Source organism: Phycodurus eques, chromosome 5 (assembly GCF_024500275.1).
Source record: "Phycodurus eques isolate BA_2022a chromosome 5, UOR_Pequ_1.1, whole genome shotgun sequence".
Classification (NCBI taxonomy): domain Eukaryota; kingdom Metazoa; phylum Chordata; class Actinopteri; order Syngnathiformes; family Syngnathidae; genus Phycodurus; species Phycodurus eques.
The window spans coordinates 11,809,900-11,833,412 of NC_084529.1; the positions used below are offsets into that span (position 1 = coordinate 11,809,900).

The 23,513-nt window shown below is 41.2% G+C and overlaps 1 protein-coding gene across 4 annotated transcripts; it reads right to left on the reverse strand.

The window, feature by feature from the left end:
- Nucleotides 1-1,683: 1,683 nt before the first annotated feature.
- On the reverse strand, nt 1,684-23,513 carry klhdc4 (kelch domain containing 4). Of its 4 annotated transcripts, none has more exons than XM_061677506.1 (13): nt 23,327-23,513; nt 23,036-23,127; nt 22,741-22,819; nt 22,483-22,581; nt 22,080-22,216; nt 21,790-21,882; nt 10,271-10,433; nt 9,681-9,759; nt 9,396-9,604; nt 7,970-8,198; nt 5,022-5,201; nt 4,771-4,872; nt 1,684-3,151 (listed from the first exon to the last, which is right to left on the reverse strand). In XM_061677506.1, the coding sequence occupies exons 1-13, from the start codon at nt 23,423-23,425 to the stop codon at nt 2,967-2,969; spliced, it is 1,746 nt and encodes a 581-aa protein (XP_061533490.1). In that variant the 5' UTR covers nt 23,426-23,513; the 3' UTR covers nt 1,684-2,966. The 4 variants fall into 4 exon arrangements, with proteins under 4 accessions (XP_061533490.1, XP_061533492.1, XP_061533491.1 ...); XM_061677508.1 differs by having other exon boundaries at nt 23,036-23,123; nt 23,327-23,412; XM_061677507.1 differs by lacking the exon at nt 4,771-4,872.

Consider the following 23,513-nt stretch of genomic DNA (forward strand, 5'->3'; position numbering starts at 1 on the left):
GTGTTGCTGCTGATCCGTACTGCCTGTGGTCTCCCTGTCAGAAAGTCCAGCAGCCAGTTGCACATCCAAGTGTTGATCCCCAGCTGGTCCAGTTTGTGAATCAGTTGTTGGGGGACGGTGGTATTGAATGCTGAGCTGAAGTCTATGAACAGCAGTCTGACATATGAGTCCTTAGAGTCCAGGTGTGTGAGGGCAGGGTGGAGGGCGGTGGAGACAGCGTCATCGGTTGAGCGGTTGGACCGATGTGCAAACTGGAAGGGGTCCAAGGAGGGTGGGGAGGGAGGACTTGATGTGGTGCATGACTAGCTGCTCGAAGCACTTCATCAGGATGGGAGCGAGCGCTACCGTACGGTAGTCATTGAGGCAGGAGGGAGATGACTTCTTCGGGACTGGGATGCTGGTGGTGGCTCTGAAGCACGTGGGGACAACACCCTGACTCAAGGAGGTGTTTAAGATGTCCGTGAAGACGTGTGAGTTCAGCTGGACAGTCCCTCAGAACACGACCAGGTATGTTATCAGGGCCCGGGGCTTTTCGTGTGTTGATCCTATCGAGAGCTTTTCACGCTTTCCCGGGTCAGCGTCAGCCCTTGGTCACCAGGAGGGGGTGGAGACTTGTGTGCAGGTGTGCTGTTGTGTGCCTCAAAGCGACCTTTTTTCTTCATAACTGCAATCACCATTTAAAAACAGCATTGCAAGTTCACTAGTGGGTTATATTTGTCTGTTATTTACATTTGTTTGATGATCTTAATTATTACAGTGGGGGAAACTAATGCAAAAATGTAAGAATTTGAGAAGGGGGCCAATACTTTTTCACTGCACTGTATCACGTCAGCAGTGCCTGCTATAAAAAAAAATTCTCTGGTTATTTATAAAGCCTTTTTTGTCAGAGTTAAAATTAAAATGGGGAAACGCAGGGTAAGAACAGGGACTATGAAGGAGGGAGGGAGGAAGCCTCATTCTCATCCAACTCTGCTCTATTATTCATCAGCTTCTTCTCATCCCTCATTCAGAATGCTGATGGAGAATAAAATAGGTCAGAGCGGGATAGACTGGTGCTCAGTGATTGATGTCTTCTCCGACAAGTCATGCACTTTGTCCTCACCATCTTCCCCTCACTGCATCCCTTGTTCCTCTTCTTCTCCTTGTTCTGTCATTCTCAACATATTTTCATCTTTCACCCACTCCTTCCTTTCTTCCACTTTTGCCTGATTCAGCTTACTGCAACAATGTGTGCATACTTGCAATGAAGTGAGAAAAAACGGTTGATGAAGTGTTGAAAAACAACTGCGCTGTGATGTTGAAATGTGTGAACGCTGTAAAGAAATGTAGACTCGGTTTTACCAGTAGCAGGTGCGATTTTGTTCATTTAAGTGTAAAAATACATTTAACAAAATCATCCTCATTCCAAACACAATGCATTATAGCAGTGATTTTCTTGCATAACCCATCAATAGAGACACATTTTGAAATGTCCTTTACTCGATTAACTGTACAGACCAGCTAAAGGCACACCGATCCATCAATCCATTTTCTATACTCCCTAAACTGTTAAGGTTCACGAGGAGTTGGAGCCTATCCCAGGTGACTACACCTTGGACTGGTCACCAGGCGATCTCAGGGTGTAGAGGCAGACAAAAGTCAGACAAAATATTTGATTTTTTTATTTTAAATACATTACTCAGGAGTAACCAAAATCATAGGAAACATTGTTTTCACCACACATTTGTCCCATTTCCTTCGATTTTTTTTTTCTTATACAAGCCTCACTCTTCTAAAATGTTCTCAAAACATCCCAATACAAGCAATCATTTAAACTTTTTAAAATCCTATATACTGTATACACAATGAACACAAAACAAATGAAATTATGTGGAATTTGTAGCTTTTTACACATTTAAAGTTGGTGTTAAGTGCAAAATTGCCTCAGCACTAATGTAGCGCCACTATGGATTAGTATGTATGGAATCCATGCATAACTTCACTGTGAAAAAAACAAAAGTAGGGGGGATTTTCTTGTGACCGCAGCCACTAGTCGCCCTCTGCTGACCATGATGAATAATGCGGGTTCGATTTTTAATAGTTTGACTGAAAACAAAATTTGATGAGTCGGGTCTCAATATTGAACATATTTTGAAATGTGATTCATTTCTGATGCAGCGGTAAATGAACTTTTAACACACTGTTCACCGTTACCTACATTGCCGTATTTTGGGACTAATAAAGGTAATCTTATGTGATCTTTTACAGTGTTACACAGGTAACAGCTTTATCAATAAATGTCTAGTAATCCATCCATTTTCCATATCGCTTATTTGGGGGCTTGGGTTTATACAGCTCTGATACCCTAGAGTTTCGGGTCACATTGACACCAATGAGCAATTTAGAGTCTTCAATCAACCTAACTTGTTTTTGAAGTGTGCGACGAAAGCTTGTTCCCACAAGCACAGTAAGAACATGCAACGTGCACACAAAAATGTTTGAGATTCAATGCACCTTCTTTCTTGTGTTCAAAGTAATTCTTATTATTTGACTATTTACACAGGCGGCACGGTGAACGACTGGTTAGAGCGTCAGCCTCACAGTTCTGAGGACCCGGGTTCAATCCCCGGCCCCGCCTGTGTGGAGTTTGCATGTTCTCCCCGTGCCTGCGTGGGTTTTCTCCGGGCACTCCGGTTTCCTCCCACAGCCCAAAAACATGCATTAATTGGAGACTCTAAAATTGCCCGTAGGTGTGACTGTGAGTGCGAATGGTTGTTTGTTTGTATGTGCCCTGCGATTGGCTGGCAACCAGTTCAGGGTGTACCCCGCCTCCTGCCCGATGACAGCTGGGATAGGCTCCAGCACGCCCGCGACCCTAGTGAGGAGAAGCGGCTCAGAAAATGGATGGACTATTTAGACAGGTTCTATGGTATATCATGCATAAAAACATACACATAATGTATTTTACAAAGTAAGGCCAAAGTTGCTTAAGCACCCTCCGTGTGGTCTTCATAGAAGACTTTAGCCATGGCTAAGGCGACTTTGACGACTTTTTTGTCCTTAGCATCTGCACCCATGTTGGCGCGTGTGAGTCGTATCCAGTATTGCTCTGTGCGGGCCTGGTATTCTGTCAGCGTCTCCCCGGGCTTCGCTGCTGGATGGTCATCTTCATCTGGGCAGAAACAATAATCTTTCACTTTTTTCTTTTTTTTTTTTTAAATCAAATGATACACTGAAGTCAGCTCGGAAACCAAATTGGAAAAGCCTGTGATGTACCGCAATAGCCAACGCTGATTAAAAATTTCCTCTGGCCGTTAATCAGACAAAATATGGATATTGCTGATTTCAATTTCATATCAATACGCTATAAATGCTTTTTCATTTATGTGGTTTTACTTTGTCACCGTTTGTATGCTGAATGTGCACACAACTGAAAATGCTTACTAATTATATTCCGTCGATATTTGACTATTAATTATTAGCCTTTACACCGTTCTGATCAGCTTGATCGGGATCGGCCGATAATTAGAATTTTATGCTGATCGGCTTTAATGTCGTAATTCGCCAATATTGATCTGCTTCGCAAGACACATTTACTCCGCGTCGCCATTGTGTACAGTATATTTGAATCCAAAAGTTTGTTTATTTTTAGCCTTGTTGCGTGTCTTTTGACGTAGTACTGTAAATATCTGACCACCAATAAAGTTATTTTTATTAAAAAAACGTCGGTGGTGTGGGAGAGACAACACGTAATGCGTGGATCAGACTACAAGACAAATTTGGTCTTTCACAATTGTCAGACTACTGCAATAAACATCTACGCATCCCGTTTTTTACGATCATTGGGCTTTCTCTTGTCAACCTACACGACCGGATACACTCGTTACCATGGTGACGAGAACAAGAGTGGATCGCGGTGACTGTATAATAAGAACAAAATGGGCCGCTATGTAGCCCAGAAAGCTAGTGCTACCACAAACGGTTGCACGTAAACATGCCGCCGTTCTGTCGAATCATGCTCTAACGTTTCGGTGTGGGTGAAGTAATTTAATTGCAATAAAGTCATTTAACTACAGTAAGTTAGCACCCATTATTGCTGTCACGTTGTAATGATCTAATTTGGAATACATGACCTGACGAGAGCAGTGATTTCCAACCTTTAAGGAGCCAAAGCACATATTTTACAATTGAAAAATCTCACAGCACACCAACAAACAAAAATGTCATAAAAAGTGGAGACATTAATTACTGTATGTACTTCCTGCCATCTAATAGAAGACCATTTATTTGTTGTGTCTGCCACTATGGCTCACTGGCATAAATAGATGAACAAAGATAACTTATTTATTGTAAGTACTTTTTTGAGCAATTAAGTACACAAGTATATACAGGAAATTAACAAGTCATTTAAATAGACAAACTGCTCCCTCTTGTGATCGGATCGGTTATCGTTTTTTTAAACTAAAAAAATCCTGATCGTGTCAAGCCGAATAATTATTTGTATTTTGTTTTACTACCGCCTCGAAAACCCATCTTAAATACATCTAGTGTGTATGTATCTATATTTCAACATTTTGTAAGTTAGTTAAACATGATATTTGCCTACATATTTTATTGCACTTTTCTACTCGTGTTTGTACATTTTACAACTATTACTTTTACTTTCATTTTAAATTGTGATGCACTTTGTGACTTCTTTTAATAATGTTCTGGTCTTTGTGCCTAATTGTTCTTAAGGACCAACATAAAGAACGACAACAGTTAAAAATATATATATGAATAATCCCTTGCCTTCCTTATCAGACTCCTCTTCCCCTCCCTCTGCTCCTCCTTCCACCTCCTGTTCCTCATCACTGTCCTCTGATTCAGACTCTTCCAGCCATTCTTGGGTCTCTAAAGAGAATGAATCATAAAACCCAATGAAAACTCACATGGCACCACCAGGCTCCCTGTTGATCTGATGCTGATTATATTTCAGATGTTGATTTATGTGACTTCTAAGGTGGTCTTGACAATTTGTTTTTTCTAACTGGCTGACTCACTTGGATCCATCTCAACCAAGACCTCCCATTGGTCCATTTTGTGGAGGTCCAGACAGTAGAAGTCGTTCAAGGTGAATTGGCGGCTGCCCACCTCAAACATCCCGCCGTAGAGAAAGAGCTTGCCCTGACGCACCGTTGCCATGGCACTGGAGCGTGGGCAGGGCTCCACAATGGCTGATGCTGAATAAGAATGGAAGAAGAAACGCCCAAAAAAAAATCATCTCCATTTGTCACTTGGCTATTATTATAAGAAAATAAACTGTCGAGTGACAGTGACATCCTAACTGATCAATAATGTTTAATTAGGAAAACTGGTTGAAAAGTCCAACCACTTGGGAGATTATTATTTATTTATTTTTTAAAAGACAACAAAAATAAATGGTTAAACTGCAGGTGTAAGTCAGCACAGAGCACAGTGAATATATGCCCATCAGCAAACTTGTATGCTATTTGTATGTGTTGCTGGTGTGTTAAAGTAGTAGTTTGAAGGTTTAAAATTACCATCACATCCATGCTAATTTCTGTTAGCCCGTCTAAGGCATTTCAAATTACAACCCCAATTCCAATGAAGTTGGGACATTGCGTTAAACAAATGAAAACAGAATACAATGATTTGCAAATCATGTTCAACCTATATTTAATTGAATACACTACAAAGACAATATATTTAATGTTCAAACTGGTAAACTATATTGTTTTTAGCAAATAATCATTAACTTAAATTTTTTTAACTGCAACACGTTCCAAAAAAGATGGGACAGGGTCATGTTTACCACTGTGTTACATCACCTTTTCTTTAAACAACATTTAATAAACGTTTGGGAACTGAGGACACTGTTGAAGCTTTGTAGGTGGAATCCTTTCCCATTCTTGCTTGATGTACAGCTTCAGCTGTTCAACAGTCCGGGGTCTCCATTGCCGTATTTTCCGCTTCATAATGCGCCACGCATTTTCAATGGGAGACAGGTCTGGATTGCAGGCAGGCCAGTCTAGTACCCGCACTCTTTTACTACGAAACCACGCCGTTGTAACACGTCCATAAAGTGGTTTGGCATTGTCTTGCTGAAATAATCAGGGGCGTCCATGAAAAAGACATTGCTTGGATGGCAGCATGTTTCTCCAAAACCTCTATGTACCTTTCAGCATTAATGGTGCCTTCACAGATGTGTAAGTTGCCCATGCCATCGGCACTAACACAGCCCCATAACATCACAGATTCTGGTTTTTGAACTTTGCGTCCATAACAGTCCTGATGGTTCTTTTCCTCTTTGGCCCGGAGGACACGACGGCCACAATTTCCAAAAACAATTTGAAATGTGGACACGTTGGACCACACAACACTTTTCCACTTTGCATCACTCCATCTTAGATGAGCTCGGGCCCAGAGAAGCCAGCGGTGTTTCTGGGTGTTGTTGATAAATGGCTTTTGCTTTGCATAGAAGAGTTTCAAGTTGCACTTACGGATGTAGCGCCAAACTGTATTTACTGACATTGGTTTTCTGAAGTGTTCCTGAGCCCATGTGGTGATATCCTTTACACATTGATGCCGGTTTTTGATGCAGTGCCGCCTGAGGATCGAAGGTCACGGGCATCCAATGTTGGTTTTCGGCCTTGCGGCTGACATGCAGTGATTTCTCCAGATTCTTTGAACCTTTTGATATTATGGACCGTAGATGATGAAATCCCTAAATTCCTTGCAATTGTACGTTGAGGAACATTGTCCTTAAACTGTACGACAATTTTCTTACGCACTTGTTTACAAAGAGGTGAACCTCGCCCCATCTTTGCTTGTGAATGACTGAGCAATTCAGGGAAGTTCCTTTCATAGCCAATCATGGCACCCACCTGTTCCCAATTAGCCTGTTCACCTGTGGGATGTTCCAAACAGGTGTTAGATGAGCATTCCTCAACTTTCTCAGTCTTTTTTGCCACCTGTCCCAGCTTTTTTGGAACATGTTGCAACCATAAAATTCTAAGTTCATGATTATTTGCTAAAACCAATAAAGTTTATCAGTTTGAACATTAAATATCTTGTCTTTGTAGTGTATTCAATTAAATATAGGTTGAACATGATTTGCAAATCATTGTATTCTGTTTTTAATTATCTTTAACACAACATCCCAACTTCATTGGAATTGGGGTTGTATATGTTAGATACAATTTTGTTGTTTGTTTTGTGTGTCAGTATTACGGTAAATTTCAACTGGGAGTGACAAATCTTTGCCTCTTATTTAGAGAATTGTACGAATGTTTTCTTAAAGTGCCGTTACCTCTCCCATCTCTTGACAGCGAAAGTGAGAACAGTTGCTAAGGAATACTTTAAAAAGTGTAATAAGTTGAAATGTGTTCGAAGCATGTGAGAGGTGTAAAACTATAAAAATAAAATTAAGTTTTTTTTTTATCCGGTCACGCATTGGTTTAAAGGAGGGTAACATTGACGTCTACAAGTATTCTCCTTATTTAATGATCTATACATCTCTAATGTACCATATTAACGTCACATTTAATGGCCAAAGCTTTGTCTATGGTTTTGATTTACAGTGGGTGTTTTTTAATGCCCTTTTTGTTTTTGTGGGCAGACACAGGTGCATTTACATCACTGATCGGCATATTCCCCTGGTGTCAGAGTCGTATTGATGGGGTATATTGAAATTATAATAGTAGATGTACATGTACTTTTAGACCACAGCTACCTTGGCCATCGTGTGTCGGATTACATTCAATATCAATCGGATTCTTGCTTATGCCTGACAATTTTTTTACAAGCAGACTCCTGACAAGAGCAAGTTGTGTCTGGTGAGAAATCAATAGTGTTCTTGCTTCAAGAAAGACAAACAACCTCTAAAGACAATGAGGTCAGCGCAAACAAGAAAACAAAACTGCTGTCATCTCACTGGTTCACAGGGACTCTGGATTGTAATTCCGTTAAAGTGTGTATTCGATCGTACCATCCTCCTCTTCCTCCTCCTCTTCATCATCGGCATTTGTCTCGTCCGCTTCCTGAGCTTCGGGGATTAGTTCCTTGATGGTCATCACTGTGCCATCTTCTGTAACAATCTCCTTGATGACCTCAGTGGGCCCTGTGGGAGCATCTTCTTCTTTCTCCTTATCTGCCGCCTCCCCCCCAGCTTCATCCTTCTTCCCTCGCCGACGTTTCTTCTTGTCCGTCTTGTTACCCTGAAAAGACAGATCGACATTCCGCTCACTACTTTACTACTAGTACTGTATTTATTTATTTATTAGCCCTTGCGCAATCTATTAGTTTTGGCATGTCAGAGAGACTTTTGTCACATGACTCTGTTTCCACAATACAAGGTAACTACTGGTGACGTTTGTACGGAGCCAGGCAGTCACATGACTGCATACAAAACCTCCACGGCCCCGCCCGCACAGAAGTTAAATTTGCAAAGTTTTTACATTTACAGTATATAAAGCACGGCATAGCAGAAACAATGGAGGGTTTCCTCAGCGTGCGACTCGCAGTCAGAGAATGCACAACTTTCCTGGCCTCATTGAATCAGCTTTCCTTCCTGACTACAAACAAAAAAAAACAGCTGTCGTGCATTGTCATTTGTGTCTTCCTAAAAAGTCCATATTTCAGCCTACATGAACTCCACTTAGAACTTGTGCTGTGTAAACAAAGAACGTTGACAAAAGGCCATTTCTTCTGACTCAATTAGCCTTAATTTGTTATTTTATAAAGATCTAATTTATTATTGTTTTATTTAAGTGATATTGCTGGGTAGTATTACCACCGACAGTATTTCATATTTTTGTCAATCTGATGTTCATGCTTTGAAAAAATTATAAATCACAAGTTACTCACCAGTTACTTGAGTAGTTTTATCACTGAATACTTGATCAAGTAATTATTTGGAAGACTGCTTTTTAATTTTACTTGAGTCATATTATTATTAAGTAACAGTACTCTTAAATACAATATTTGGCTACTGTACTCACCTCTAATTATATGATTTGGTTCAACATTTTAATATTCAAATAATGTTTAATTCCCTTTCTGTATGTGACAGTTTTACAGTGGAATTTAACTGGGAGTGACAAATAAGCAGCTTGAAGCAAGCATGGTTTGCCAATTATTATTTCAACAACTGTGCAAACGAGACCGTGACAACAGGCGCCAAGGAAGATTTTAAAGTGTTTTGTTGTAATTATGTGTTTTAATACGTTTAAAGCATGTGGGAGGGGTAAAAATACTAGAAAAAAAACAATACGGTCTTTCTATATTGTAGAATTTTACCCACCTGCGGGTGGGTCTGGAGTGCATCCCCGACAATAATAATAATAATGATAATGGGTTCTCTATATTTGTAATTTTGCACTGTGAATTTAACCGGTCAGTTGATAGCAGCTCACCCTGAGTTGACTAGGATACCAGCGGTTCTTGACTGTATCAAACAAGTAGAGGTCATTGTAGAAGTCACCCTCCAGCGTCTCCTCCTCTTCCTCATCATAAACCCCACCGAACAACACGGCGCGCCCTGACGGGCCAACCGCCATGGAGAAGCCAGAGCGGGGAGGCGGCTTGTTTCCTGATGGGCTCAATCTGGACCATGTCCACTTCTCTGGAAAAACACAGACAAATTACAAAATCAAACAAGATGTCAACTTTACATTGCATTGTGCTTATGTTGGCTGTACCTTGGCCAACTTTACCCTCTTGCCTGAGGAGAAACATGTCAGAGTGGATCGTTCCCTTGTCAATGTCCTTTTTCAGTCTCTATGTGAACACAGCAGCTATTAGGGCATTGGCACATTGCATTTACACTTACAGTGATACCTTAACTTACAAGTTTAATTTCTTTTGACCAAACTCGTAACTCAATTTACTAATTTCTCAAAAACATTTTTCTATTTGAAATGAACTGAAAGCCCTTAATCAGTTTGAAGCAGCACCCCCCCCAAAAAGAAAACAGTTTTTGGGCTGGATAAAAATAGCACTGCACCTCGTGGGAGACGTCAGGAGCTCTTGTGGGTTAGTCTGCCTACAGCAGTGTCTTCAATTTGTATTTGTGTGGGACTGTTTGTCCTATTCAAGAAATTGCTGAAAGTATATCGGCAAGGGCATTGGAGCACCTTAATCTGTGCACCTGGAGCTCACGCCTAACAAATTTTGGCCCGCAAAACAAAGCAAAAATAAAAATAAAAATAAAAAAATAAATATATATATATATATATATATATATATATATATATATATATATATCTCAAAACCATAAACACACACACACCAGTTTGGAGTATCCTCCATAGATGATGACACCGGAGCCATCAGGCGTAGAGGTCATCTGACAGGCGGAGCGTGGCGAGGGGGCAACGCCTGACACAGAGAGCCGTGACCAAGAGAAAATGTCCAAGGAGAACGAGTAGATGTCATTGTAGTAGATAAAATCTCTGTGAGGTGAAAAACATGTCAAAGAAAAAAAAAAAAAAAAAGAAAATCCAAAAGAAAATGTTCAGTAAAGCTGAGGCAATAATGACAAATCATCATTTCCATCATTGCAAATGTTATTTATATCCATCCATCCATCCATTTTCCCTACCACTTATTGTCACTAGGGTCGCAGGTGTGATGGAGCCTCTCAGCTGACTCTGGGCGAGAGGCAGGGTACACCATGAACTGGTTGCCAGCCAATCGCAGGGCACACACAGACAAATAACCATTCGCACGGACAGTCACGCCTATGGGCAATTTAGAGTCTTCAATTAACCTACTGTGCATGTTTTTGGGATGTGGGAGGAAACCGGAGTACCCGGAGAAAACCCAAGCAGGAACGGGGAGAACATGCAAACTCCACACAGGCGAGGCCAGATTTGAACCCAGGACCTCAGAACTGTGAGCCAGATGTGATAACCTGTCTTCAACCGTGCTGCACATTTTGTTTATATGACTCTGGCAATTATCAAATTGTCTCCAGTATGGGGGTCGAGATCATTCCACTCACGATTCTCCTTGGAGTTATGATTGCACTCAGAGGGACGATTACAGTACGCAAATGTGAAGTGCTCAACATACTGTAAAGGACGAGTACACCCTGTATGAAAAGAAAGCTTTTTTTCAATTTCTTAGTGAACACAAGTTCAGTTTTTAGAGTGTTGGTGATTAAACTCACCTGTAGCGTCTCAAATTTGTATTCACAAATTTAGCTTTGCAGTACTGTATACACATTTTTGCAACATTAAATGAATTTTCTAGACAAAATACCTGTTTTTGTGTGCACAGTGACAAATCTTACTTACAATCAGTGGCCGAAATTTGTGGAAGTATTTTGTAGAACAGGTATAGTATGTGATGGAAAAATGTTATTTATTATTGTATAAAAATACATTGTTGCTGTAACTGTATTGAGATGATAGCACCCTTGTTCACTGGAAGCAAGAGCAGCTTGGAGGAGTGCTACAATGCACATTTCACAAGGCAATAAAACCCCCACACTTCCACGCACTGACCACATCCTTAAAAGGTCATGGAATGTGATACCACCTACTCAAGGCTTAATAAAAAGAGCTGCGCAGGGACAGGCACATCAGAGGAGTTGGGAGAGAAAAGCATGGTGCTTGTTCTTGCAGCTGCTCTCACTTTGCAAAGTTACTTAATTCAGGTTTCTTGATTTCTTACGTCTGTCTCCTTCCTTGGTGAACGTGTTAGTTAAAATAACCCTATCGTAACTTGGTCCTTCGAGCCGGATGCCAACATATCTGTGGTCCTCGGGGGTGTTGCTGACGGCGACTGAAGACTGTGCACAGCCAGACGAGTTCTGAAAAAGAAGTCCTACTTTCCGTGGCCAGTTGCATCAGCTTCCTCCCCGGGATCGTGGATTGACGGCATTCCGAATTCAGGACACCATCAAGGAGGACAGACGAGGAGTCACGAACTGTGAGTGCAACCCTTCTTGTGCATGCGCGTGTAAGCGCTTCCCATGCCACAGGGGGGGAGGAGAAGTCCATCCCGGCGTCGACCAGAAAGCAGGGACTTAGTCTTGTGCTATAGGAGGGATTTTAGTCTTGCACGTACTTAAAAGTGGAGTTTATGTCTCGCAGTTAATCAGAAAAGTGGGGTTTAAGTCCAGCACTTATCCAAAAACGTGGGGTAGTCCCGTGGAGGATATTCCAGCACATCAAAAACGTGGAGTAGTCCCGTCCAAAAAGGTCAGCCGTACACAGGAAGGGTTGAGGTGTGAAAGAGTGGGAGTGTGTGTTGGATGAATGCAACGAGTCACTAAAAAACCAAAGCAGCGGGCAGCCAGAAACCTGACGGGTGTTAACGTACGGCTGTCGTCTGTTGAAGTAGGTGGCAAGTGACAAGTCGATATTTTTTCCAGTCAAAGGGTGAATCTAAAACGGACAAGACCCACAAGGTTGTGTTCGCTCCACTGAGAGATTTTCATTCTGTTTGTTGCACTGTTGGCGTATTTAATTATGCTAAAGTGTTGTTGAAAAGCCAAGTTGGCAGGGAATTGGCTGGTGATGAAAAGTATGAAAGCTCAACTGAGAATGTGCTCAGGTGGAATAAGAAATATAATTTTAATGGAAAAGTGACAATACCAAGGATCATTGAATTGGGGAAAAATAAATACATAATTTGAGCAGCTATTAAATGGGAAGTAGAAGCACAAAAAAACGGAAAAAAGGTCAGTTAGATGATAAACAAAGATTGGTTATCAGAAATTAAGACAATGGGACGCAGACAACAGGGAGGGGCACCTCTCTGCTCCTCTCTTATCTGGCCCTGAGCAGGAGGAGAAGCCTCCAGCATATACTGGCTCTCCTCCGCCTTCTGTAAACAAGAATGCGATAAGCCTGTATCCGCCTCTTCCAGCCACACTAGCGCAAACAAGAAGTAAAACTGGTGGTCTGGGCAATTGGAGCAGAATGATGGGTGGAGTATTAAGTCCAGACTCCTCTCCCAAATTGCAAGATTAACTGAAGTGGACCTGGATCCCATAATCGAAGTGGCAAATCCTGCATATGGAGGTGAAGGAGGCAGAGAAGGCAGAACAATTCTTGGTTACAGAACTTGATCAAAAGAAGAGTTTGCGAAAGCGGTGGAAAGCTTAACACCTTACAAAAGAGATGTAGAAGAGTGGTGCCGTGATATGCAACAACTGGTTAGCACATATCACTGAAATGGAATGAGATCAGAAGTAAAAGAGTGGATTAAGAAACATGATGTAAATCTGGCTACTCAAAGCTTGGATGAGTTTATGAATCATGCTAGACATGCTGAAAGTGTAGTACGAAATAAAAAGAAAAAGAATGTGGCGAAGAAAACAGAGACATTCTGGTGTACTAAAGGAGAAGAGGAAATAAATTATGCTGGTAATAGTGGAAGAGAGAGTTGGAATCAGTCAAAACTGAATACAGAAGGTTGCTGGAATTGTGGCCAAGAAGGACATTGGGCAAGAGATCTTGACTTGATAAATCTGATCACAGACAAATTGTAAAAGATGACTGTGTTCGTGATATACAAATCGAAAATGATATAAACTAATTAGAGAAAGTAGCTGGACAAAGTTACATGTTTTTGTGTGGTTCAGGAGCATGTAGAATAGTGATAAGAAAGAAAGAAAAAAAAAAAATGTAGAAATGTCTAAAGAGAAAACCATGGTTTGAGTTGCTAGTGGAGCAATAAATATAGACACCCTGATAAAACCACTAGTTATCTATGATCCAGAAACAGGAAACCATGTTAGAGCACCCCTAGTAGTCACCCCACAGTTCCCAGTAAATTTACTGGGCAGCGATTTAATAACAGTATTGAACATAGCAGTTGTTCCATTCAAAGATGGAATGATTGCAAAAAGACTGGGCAAAGAAAACAATATATAGGTGCGTGAGGGCCATGGGACTGCACATTTTTATTGGACTTTGGTTTTGGTGAATGTGCCCCCTTTGTGGGTAGCGGAAGAATTGCTTATATGTGCTGAAAGTAAGATTAATAAGCCTGAAGAAAAAAAAAATTGCATATCATATTGAGATACAAGGAGACCCCTTGTCCTGATGACAAATATGAACATGAAGTAATGAAACTAGGGCCACAAACAGTGCAATTGCTATATTTGTCCTGGAAGTAGACTAGTGCAGTAGTAGCAGTCGCTTTAAGTGATGAGGCAGAAAGACTGTTTTGTAATCATACAATTTCACACGTGTCTCTAATGAAAAGTAAACGAGACATGGGCCTAATTTAGGCCTTATGGCAGCTAGAGGACAAAGAGGTACAGATTGAGAGCCAAGGTCTGGGAATAGAACAGACTTTAGCAAAACATTGCAGATGTGGAGATGGTACTTAGGATGGCATATAAGAATGATGCCAGCGCAGGACATTGCAGACATACAAATAGAAGAGGTATGAGATAAATTTTTTACCAAAGAGCAGGAAGAGCAGCTGAACCAGCTGCTTCCTGATGAATTATGGACAAAAAGCAGCTCTGATGTTGGCTTAACGACAACATATGAGCCAGTGGAAATTAGAGCCAAAAATGAATATCGTCCATGCAAAAAATAATATCCATTAAAGCAAGATGCTAAAGAAGGTATAAAACCAGTAATTGATGGCTTGCTAAAAGCAGGAGTGTTAATTGAATGTTCAGATTTACCATGCAATACACCAATATTTCCATCAAGAAAGCACCCCCATCTGTAGGATGGAGGATGGTTCATGATTTGCAAGCAGCAAATAGTGCAGTGATTGCTAGAGCACCAAATGTGCCAGATCCACACACGTTGTTAAATAATTTGGCTCCTGAAGTAAAAATATTTTCTGTTGTGGATTTAAGTAATGCATTCTTCTCTATGCCAGATCTTTAACAGATCTTTGAAAATGTGCGAAGTTCCATCCTGCTTCAAACGCTCCACCATCATTCCAGTCCCCAAGAAACCTGCAATCTCTAGTCTGAATGACTACCGGCCTGTCGCTTTGACATCTGTGGTCATGAAGTCCTTTGAACGTCTCGTGCTGGACCACCTCAAGAGTGTCACAGGTCCCCTGCTGGACCCCCTGCAGTTTGCCTACCAAGCGAACAGGTCTGCGGATGATGCAGTCAACATGGGACTGCACTTCATCCTAGAACACCTCGACAGTGCAGGGACCTACGCGAGGATCCTGTTCGTGGACTTCAGCTCAGCGTTCAACACCATCATCCCTGAACTCCTTTCAACCAAGCTTCTCCAGCTCAGCGTCTCACCTGCCATCTGCCAGTGGATTTACAGCTTTCTGACGGGCAGGACACAGCAGGTCAGGCTGGGGGAGGCCACCTCATCCACACGCAGCATCAGCACTGGGGCGCCCCAAGGTTGTGTCCTCTCTCCGCTGCTCTTCTCTCTCTACACGAACGACTGCACCTCAGCGAACCCGACTGTCAAGCTCCTGAAGTTCGAAACTGCTGAAAGGATTGTCGGTACCCCCCGACCCACCATTGAGGACTTGCACGCTGCCAGAACTAAGACAAGGGCGTGCAAAATCTTCTCGGACCGTCTGCACCCCGGTCACCAGCTCTTCCAGCTCCTTCCCTCAGGTAGGCGCTACCGATCAACGCAAACTAGAACTAGTAGACATTCCAACAGCTTCTTCCCTCTTGCGATCAACTTCTTAAGCACCTAACCTATAATTCCATTACAACAAGCTGGCAATTTTTTGACTTGAGTTCGTTGTCACATTTCTGTGGGGCCAATTATGTATTACTCACTGTAGTTGTCTCGCCATGCTGCACTATTTGCATATACTGGCCACTCATGCCAGAGTAGCATCTGCTCCATTTGCACACTGATTGAGGAGTATCTGTAACATTTGCACAACCGACATTGTCCCAGATGATCGCACTACTCGTCACTTTAAACCGCATACACTCCTTGAAGTCTCAGCGCCCTTTGCACAATGGTCATTGCACCGGACTATTGCAATATTAGTCGTTCGAACTGCTCTAAGTGCTAGAGGACTCTGCATCTTTTTGCACAATTGTTTTTTGTCAATGTCTTTATGTCCCCAAAGTGTTCTGTAAATTGACTGTTTGTTGTACTAGAGCGGCTCCAACTACCGGAGACAAATTCCTTGTGTGTTTTGGACATACTTGGCAAATAAAGATGATTCTGATTCTGATTCTGATGTACACGATTACCTCAAGGATATCGTGAAAGTCCCACAATGTTCTCCCAAGCAATCAACACTTGCTTGCGCACATTTGATCCTCCATGTGGAAGTCAGATTTTGACTTACGTGGACGACATTCTTCTGGCATCAAAATATGAACAGGACTGTGAAAAAGACACATTGGCTCTGTTGCAACACCTTGCCAAAACAAACAAACAAAAAGTGAACAAAGCTAAATTACAATTTTGTGTGACAGAAGTGAAATATTTAGGTCATATGTTGACGGCAAGCGGTCGTCATGTGGACCCAATGAGAAAAGATGCCATCTTGTCAGCTCCACAACCTGAAACAAAACGACAGATGATGTTTTTTTGTTTGGGGCTGTGCAATTAGAGCAGGAGTTGGGTAGCTAATTATGCAGCGATAACAACACCGTTGCAAAATTAGATTTATGGACCAGCAATGGCAATGTCTGACAAAATTCAATGGACAGAGGAAGGAGAAAGAGTATTTTGTGAATTGAAAAGAATTTTGGCAGGAACAACAGTATTGGTGTTACCAAATTATGAAAACCCATTTGAACAGACAGTTGATTGTCGAAACGGTCACATGACCTCAGTTTTGTTGCAAAAACATGGAGCAAAACTCAGGCCAGTAGCATACTATTCAACTAGGCTTGATGCAGTTGCACGAGTAACGCCAATGTGTGTGCAGGCTGTAGTTGCAGCTGCAATGGCCGTGCAGGCATCAGCGGATATTTGTGTTGTTTCATCAGCTGACACATCTTAAAGATCTGCCCCTGGAGGATTCATTGTATATTTATGTGGATGGCTCATCACAAAAAAGACCTAATGGTATGAATGCTACGGGAGATGCTGTAATGACGACGGAAAAAGTTTTAGAAGCGGGACAATTACCGCCAAATTTTTCAGCACAAGCAGCTGAACTAGTAGCATTAACAGAAGCATGTAAATTGATGAAAGATAACAGAGTGACTATTTGGACAGATAGTCAATATGCAGACAAAGTAGCTAAAGAAGCAGCTGTCGGTATGCACGACACATTTTCAGTCGACCAAAAAATAGATGAAAACACACCACTCGACAACACAATATTAAAAGATATGCAAAAAGTGCACCAGAAAGTGAAAAAAACATTTAGGAAAAATAAAGGTGCAATAACAAACGATGACGGAATAATTTGTAGTAAAAAAGGGAAACCCATCCTCCCGAAAGGCTTGTTTAAGTGGGCAGCAGTTATAAGTCATGGGCCGTGCCATGTCTCAACAGGAGCGATGGTGCAGATAGTGGGACAACACTTTGCTATGTATGGATTCAATCGTTTCTCTAAAACTTTTTGTCGAGTGTGTGTGACAAGATCAGGCCCAAGAGAGGCCGATTTCCAAAAGCACAGCATAATTTTTAAGCGCTGCATATGGATTTTATTGAAATGACTAAAGTAGGACAATACAAATATTGCCTAGTGTTGATTCAAGTGTTCTCAAACTGGGTTGAAATTGTTCCAGCAAAACACCCAGATGCTATTACTGTGGCAATGACATCGTGTAAATATATCGTGTGGTATGGCATACCACAAATCATTTGAAGTGACAACGGAAGTCATTTTGTAAATAATATTGTTGAGAAAACAGGACAAAATTTAGACATCCAGTTCAAGCACCATTGTTCATATCATCCACACAGTGCAGGATTAGTGGAAAGAACGAATGGCACTGTAAACAGATTTTAAAAATGCATGACCAAGACAGGAAGGTCATGGCTGAATTGTTTGGATCTGGTCAAAATGTACATGAGAATTGTGAACGGAGCAGGACAGATAAGTCCGTTTGAAATTCTCTACGGAAGACCATTTAAAATACTTATTGTAAATAGCCCGTTAAGTCCTGAGCAAATGGAAGAAATGCATTTAAGTGACTATACGAGGGAAGTATTTAACGACAAAGAAGTGACAGTGTCTAATCAAATGTCAGATGAATCTCTGTCGCTGCAGGAAGGCCAACCTCCCATCGAACTTGGAGACTGGGACCTGATCAAAGTGATCAAATGAAAGTGTTGGTCCAGTCTGCGGTGGGAAGGTCCATTTCAAGTGTTGTTGACGACCCCAACTGCTGTGAGGATCGCTGAACGATCTTCTTGGGTCCATTTGTCACACTCCAATAGACGGTACCACTGATAAGCAGCTCACCCGGTTGTGGGGCTGAGTCTGACTACAAAGGGGGTTAGGCATATAGAGCCTATCAGTCTCAACGTCAGGGAAGAGGGAGGCTTGCTCCATAGAACTCCCCCAACTTCTTAGGAGCTGTGAAGTCGCAGGACCTGAGCATCGAGCAGGAAGTGACTTAGAGCGTATCCAGTGCCCCTCCCGCATCAACAAAAGGGTAAAGTGCAATCCAAACCATCGGGGGGCGTCCTTTTGTCCTTCTGAAGGGGCGAGAGTGAGAAGTGGCCCAGGAGCAGAATAATACACACAATTGGTCAAGAACGGGACAAGAATACTGTTAGTTGGGAAAAGAGGTGAAAGTGCTAGGAACCTCTCCCTCTCAGAAGATAGGAAGATGATTGGGTTCTGGCTTAAGAAGTAACCAGGAATTGAAAAGACCATGTGACATCACATTGACTACATGCCAAGAGTAATATTATGTATAGGATTGTTGTATGTGGTGTTAATGATTACACCACTTTTGCATAGAAGAGAAGAAAATGGTATTGATCCTCTTGCCAAAAGACCAAGATTTGTGTCGAAAGAACATCATGACATACTCCATGAAGGTTGGAATGTATCACATATATATTTAACGAATACATGGTACTGGTACGTTTCAATGATTGTAAAAGAAAAAAAAAAATCATCCAGTTGTTACGCAGGTACAAAGATGCCTGCATCGTCAATGCACCCTACACGAGATGCAATGTCTATTTTTATAAATACTAGCATTAAAGCATGGGAAACAAATAATGAGGAAATGACTGACATGGTGATAATGGTTTTATAAAATCGAATAGTTCTTGATATTAATTGTGGCATAAGGAGGAGTTTGCGCCATGATCAATGAAACATGTACCATATTCCTGAAAATGCTGGAGACGGACATAATTGCTGAAGCCATACAAAGAATGTAAAATATAAGAAATGCTCAATCCCAAGATTATGTGAACAAAAGTTGGAATCCTTAGACATGGTTTACATCTGGTAGATGGACAAGAGTATTGGTGATAATTATAAATAATTGTTATATTGTTGTTGGTTTGTTTATTTGCTGGATGTATCTTGCCATCCCTTCGTAACATGATGTCCAAAATGGTACACTGTCACCTGATTGATGTTGAGTGATGAATATATGATTTTGTTGAAAGAAGAACAATATGATGATTGTGAGACAAGAGGTTGAAGTACATGATGAAATACATGTTATGGTTATTGTCATGAAAATCATTGTGAAATGTGACAGTATGATGAGTAATGTATTTTTATTTGATAAACAGGAGGGAAATGATGGAAAAATTGTATATATTATTGCATAAAAATACATTGTTGCTGTAACTGTATTGAGATGACAGCACCCTTGTTCACTGGACGCAAGAGCAGCTTGGAGGAGTGCTACAATGCACATTTCACAAGGCAATAAAACCCCCTCACCCCCAGGCACTGACCACATCCTTAAAAGGTCATGGAATGTGATACCACCTACTCAAGCCTTAATAAAAAGAGCTGCGCAGGGACAGGCACCTCAGAGGATTTGGGAGAGATAAGGACGGTGCTTGTTCTTGCAGCTGCTCTCACTTTGCAGTTACTTAACTCAGGTTTCTTGATTTCTTACGTCAGTCCCCTCCCTTGGTGAACGTGTTTGTTAAAATAACCCTATCAGTATGTCATTGGAACTCTTGATTTTGAAAGGAAACTCAAGGTTTCATAACAAATCAGCTGTGTGAACTAATTTATGTCACCTTCAAATCAATGAAATGTGTTGTTTCTCTCATATTGCTTTTTCATTCCTTAAAATGGATATTGTATGAAAAGGCAGTTTCAAAACTAGGCTTTACATGATCAGGATTTTTGGGGCCGATCACCGATCAGCAAGTTTAAAAAAACGATAACCAATCACCAATCCGATCACAAGATGGAGCAACGTGTCTATTTAAATGACCTGTTCAATTACTGTATATACTTGTGTACTTGTGCTCAAAAAAATTATATTTACAATAAATAATGTATCTTTGTTCATCTATTTATGCCAGTGAGGCATAGTGACAGACAGAATAAATGATAAATTGCCTTCTATTAGATGGCAGGAAGTACATACAGTAATTAATGTATCCACTTTTTGTGACATTTTTGTTTGTTGGTGTGCCGTGAGATTTTTCAATTGTAAAATATGTTCCTTGGCTCCATAAAGGTTGGAAATCACTGCTCTAGTCAGATCGTGTATTCTAATTAGTCAGGTCAAACCAACATTACAACGTGACAGAAATAATGGGTGCTAACTTACAGTAATTAAATTACTTTATTGTAATTAAATTACTTCAGTCACACCGAAACTTTAGAGCATGATTCGACAGAACGGCGGCATGTTTACGTCCAACCGTTTGTGGTAACACTAGCTTTCTAGGCTACATAACGGTTTGTTGCCTGCTTGCAAGCCGTATCGTATTAAAAGTACGGGAACATACCTCAAGCAAGCCTTAAATGAACGTCCTCTCCTGTCCTGAGCACCAGTGACCACCAACACACGTTTTTCCCCATTTTCGGCACGACACACTCTTGTTGTCATCGCCACCATAACGAGTGTATCCGGTCGCATTTGAGTTGACAAGATAAAGCTCAACGATCGTAAAAAAACGGGATGCGGTAGTATCGGAATACAATATTTTATTGCAGTAGTCTGACAATCATGAAAGAGCCAATTTGCCTTGCAGTCTGATCTGGGCATTACGTGTTGTCTGTCCCACACCGCCGAAATGTTTTTTTTTTTTTTAGAACTTTATTGGCCGTCAGATATTTACAGTACTACATCAAAAGACACGTGACAAGGCTAAAATTAACTAGCTTTTAGATTCAAATATACTGTCCACGATGGTGACGCGGAGTCAATGTCTTTTGGAGCCGATCGATCGGCGAATGATGACATTAAAGCCGATCAGCATAAAATGATAATAATCGGCCGATACCGATCAGGTCGATAAAATCAGTGTAAAGTCTAGTCACAGCGTCTCATGTTTTGACCACTGTTACTTGTCCTGATGTTTTGTGTCATAGTGCCGCTAAGTTTGCTTCTTTGACTGCGGACAAAGTATCGCCACGAACAAGGTAGGTTTACTTTCAGAGTCAACAAACAAGTACCGCCACCAGCTCTGGAATCTCAAAGTCCACTTTTCATTTGGCCACTTGCAAGAATGTAAATGTCTTGACGCTGACTTATGCATTCGTTGACTGTCCATCACTGTCAGTGCTCAGCGAGGCCAGCACGGCAGCTGTCGCGTTGCGTTAGGGGAGTTGTGGGATGAGTGGTATTGAGTAAGTCCCATTTACTGGCAGGCTGTTTGTAACATACATTTATTTATTTTATTTTTTTAATTATTTTTTTACAGACGTGATCCATGGCCTTGAATTTAAAATGCCTGGTCTATAGGTTAACATTGTGCCTACCTGGTGCTCTCATGGAAACCTCCAAACACCAGCAGCTGTCTCCTGCTGAGGGCCATCCGGTGGCCACTGCGACCCGATGGACCACCAGGTGCTCTTGACAAACACATTAAAGGTTCATATATGTTAAAAAATAAGCTATGTCTCAAATAGTGCCTTAATCAACTTTAACTGTCTAGTCAGCCTACCTACTGGCAAACTGATGTGGATCTTTCAAGCAATAAAATCAAATGAAGTGATGCTTAAATAAAAAACAATAAGCAGTAGTCTTTAACAGAGCCTGACTGTCATACTTGATATTCTCCCAGGTATTTGTAGCAAGGTGCAACACCCAAAGATCCTTGTAGTGGTAGAATTGTTCCCCGTTTGGAGATGCAAACTCTCCTCCAAACACCCACAGCTGGCCCCCCCCTTGAGAGACTGCCACCGCCTGAAGGGGGGGCGATACACAAAAGGAGGAGAAGGGAGGCAATGTTAAACTTTAGATCTTCTTGAAAAAACACCTGAGTGAAGCTTTTGCAGGATAACACCTGCCTCTATGTGGTGAATATCTTGGTAATTTCTTTAAAAATCTGCATCTGTTAACATTAGGTAACTGGCTAAGTGAGGCTGAAATGTCAATTGGTGCAATGAACCTTTGCAATGTTTAGAGAAGAGCAGACATGTTAGCAGAGTACGTGTGTGACTGTGACATACCTGGTGAGAGCATCGTGGAGGTGGAGGGTTGGGGATCTCTGACTTAACCCAGCTATCCTTTTTAATGTTATAGAAAAACAGATCATTGTACAGGTATGTCTGCAAAAAAGAAAAACACGAGAATTTAGATTGAAGGTCTGGGTCAATCAGAAAGCAAAGGAAACATATCTATGGAGCTTTATTAGAGAAACATTCTAAGGAATTTACAGATAAGCATATTTGTAAAGATTGCATTAGAAATAGTTTGTGTTATATTACCTTCTTTCCATTAAAGAATTCACCACCAAATAGGATGAGCTCATCTTTCTCTGGATGAGCAGAAAGGGATGCACTTAATCTGAAAACCATAAAGAAATGTTAAGAATGAGATCATGAGTTCAATCAATTTCAATAAAAATAAGGCTTTCAAAGAAATATCCAAAATGGGCCACATTTTGAGAGTACGATTTGTGTGCTTGGAAAACTGTGTCAACTTCTCGGTTTGAGCGGTTGTGTTCTGGTTCTATTTGATGTCATTATGACACTAACACTGAAGGGTGCACTGCACTCTCACCTTGCTGATGGAGGGGGACATGCAGTCTCTACTACCTGAGTCTTCTTGGCATCCATACTCTGAAATTCAGCAATCAGAGCCTCCAAATCTTCCTAGATTAACAGGATAAATTAGCACCTTCATCGCCTTTCAATTATTATGCTGTCAGTTATGTTGAGTGGTTATTGACTGTTTTGTTTGACTGAATTGCACGACGGTAATGTTGGAATTTGTTTTCCATTTGAAGCATGGCGAAAGGCTACAAAACTGCGAGCTTAATGTTAGGTTCATAAAATGTCAAACATTTGTCACCTCTTCACGTTTGGACCTTTTGGAAACCTTTTTCTCCATTTTGGCAGCGGTCTTCTCTGCTCCCTTCACTTTTTTTTCAGTTTTGCTTTTTTTCCCCATAGCCGCTGGTGATTTTATCCAGTGAGAAGAAACGACAACGTTCAATTGGCATCCACAAACACGTCCCACATGTTCAGTGAGCTCCAAT

Bases quoted from the DNA above. Each gene is read 5' to 3' on its own strand.
- klhdc4 (XM_061677506.1), bottom strand. From the start codon at position 23,425: ATGGGGAAAAAAAGCAAAACTGAAAAAAAAGTGAAGGGAGCAGAGAAG. The intron at 22,582-22,740 runs GTAATATAACAC...TCTTTTTTGCAG, and splicing joins AATTCTTTAATGGAAAGAAG to ACATACCTGTACAATGATCT. The intron at 8,199-9,395 runs GTGAGCTGCTAT...CTGTCTTTTCAG, and splicing joins GGTATCCTAGTCAACTCAGG to GGTAACAAGACGGACAAGAA.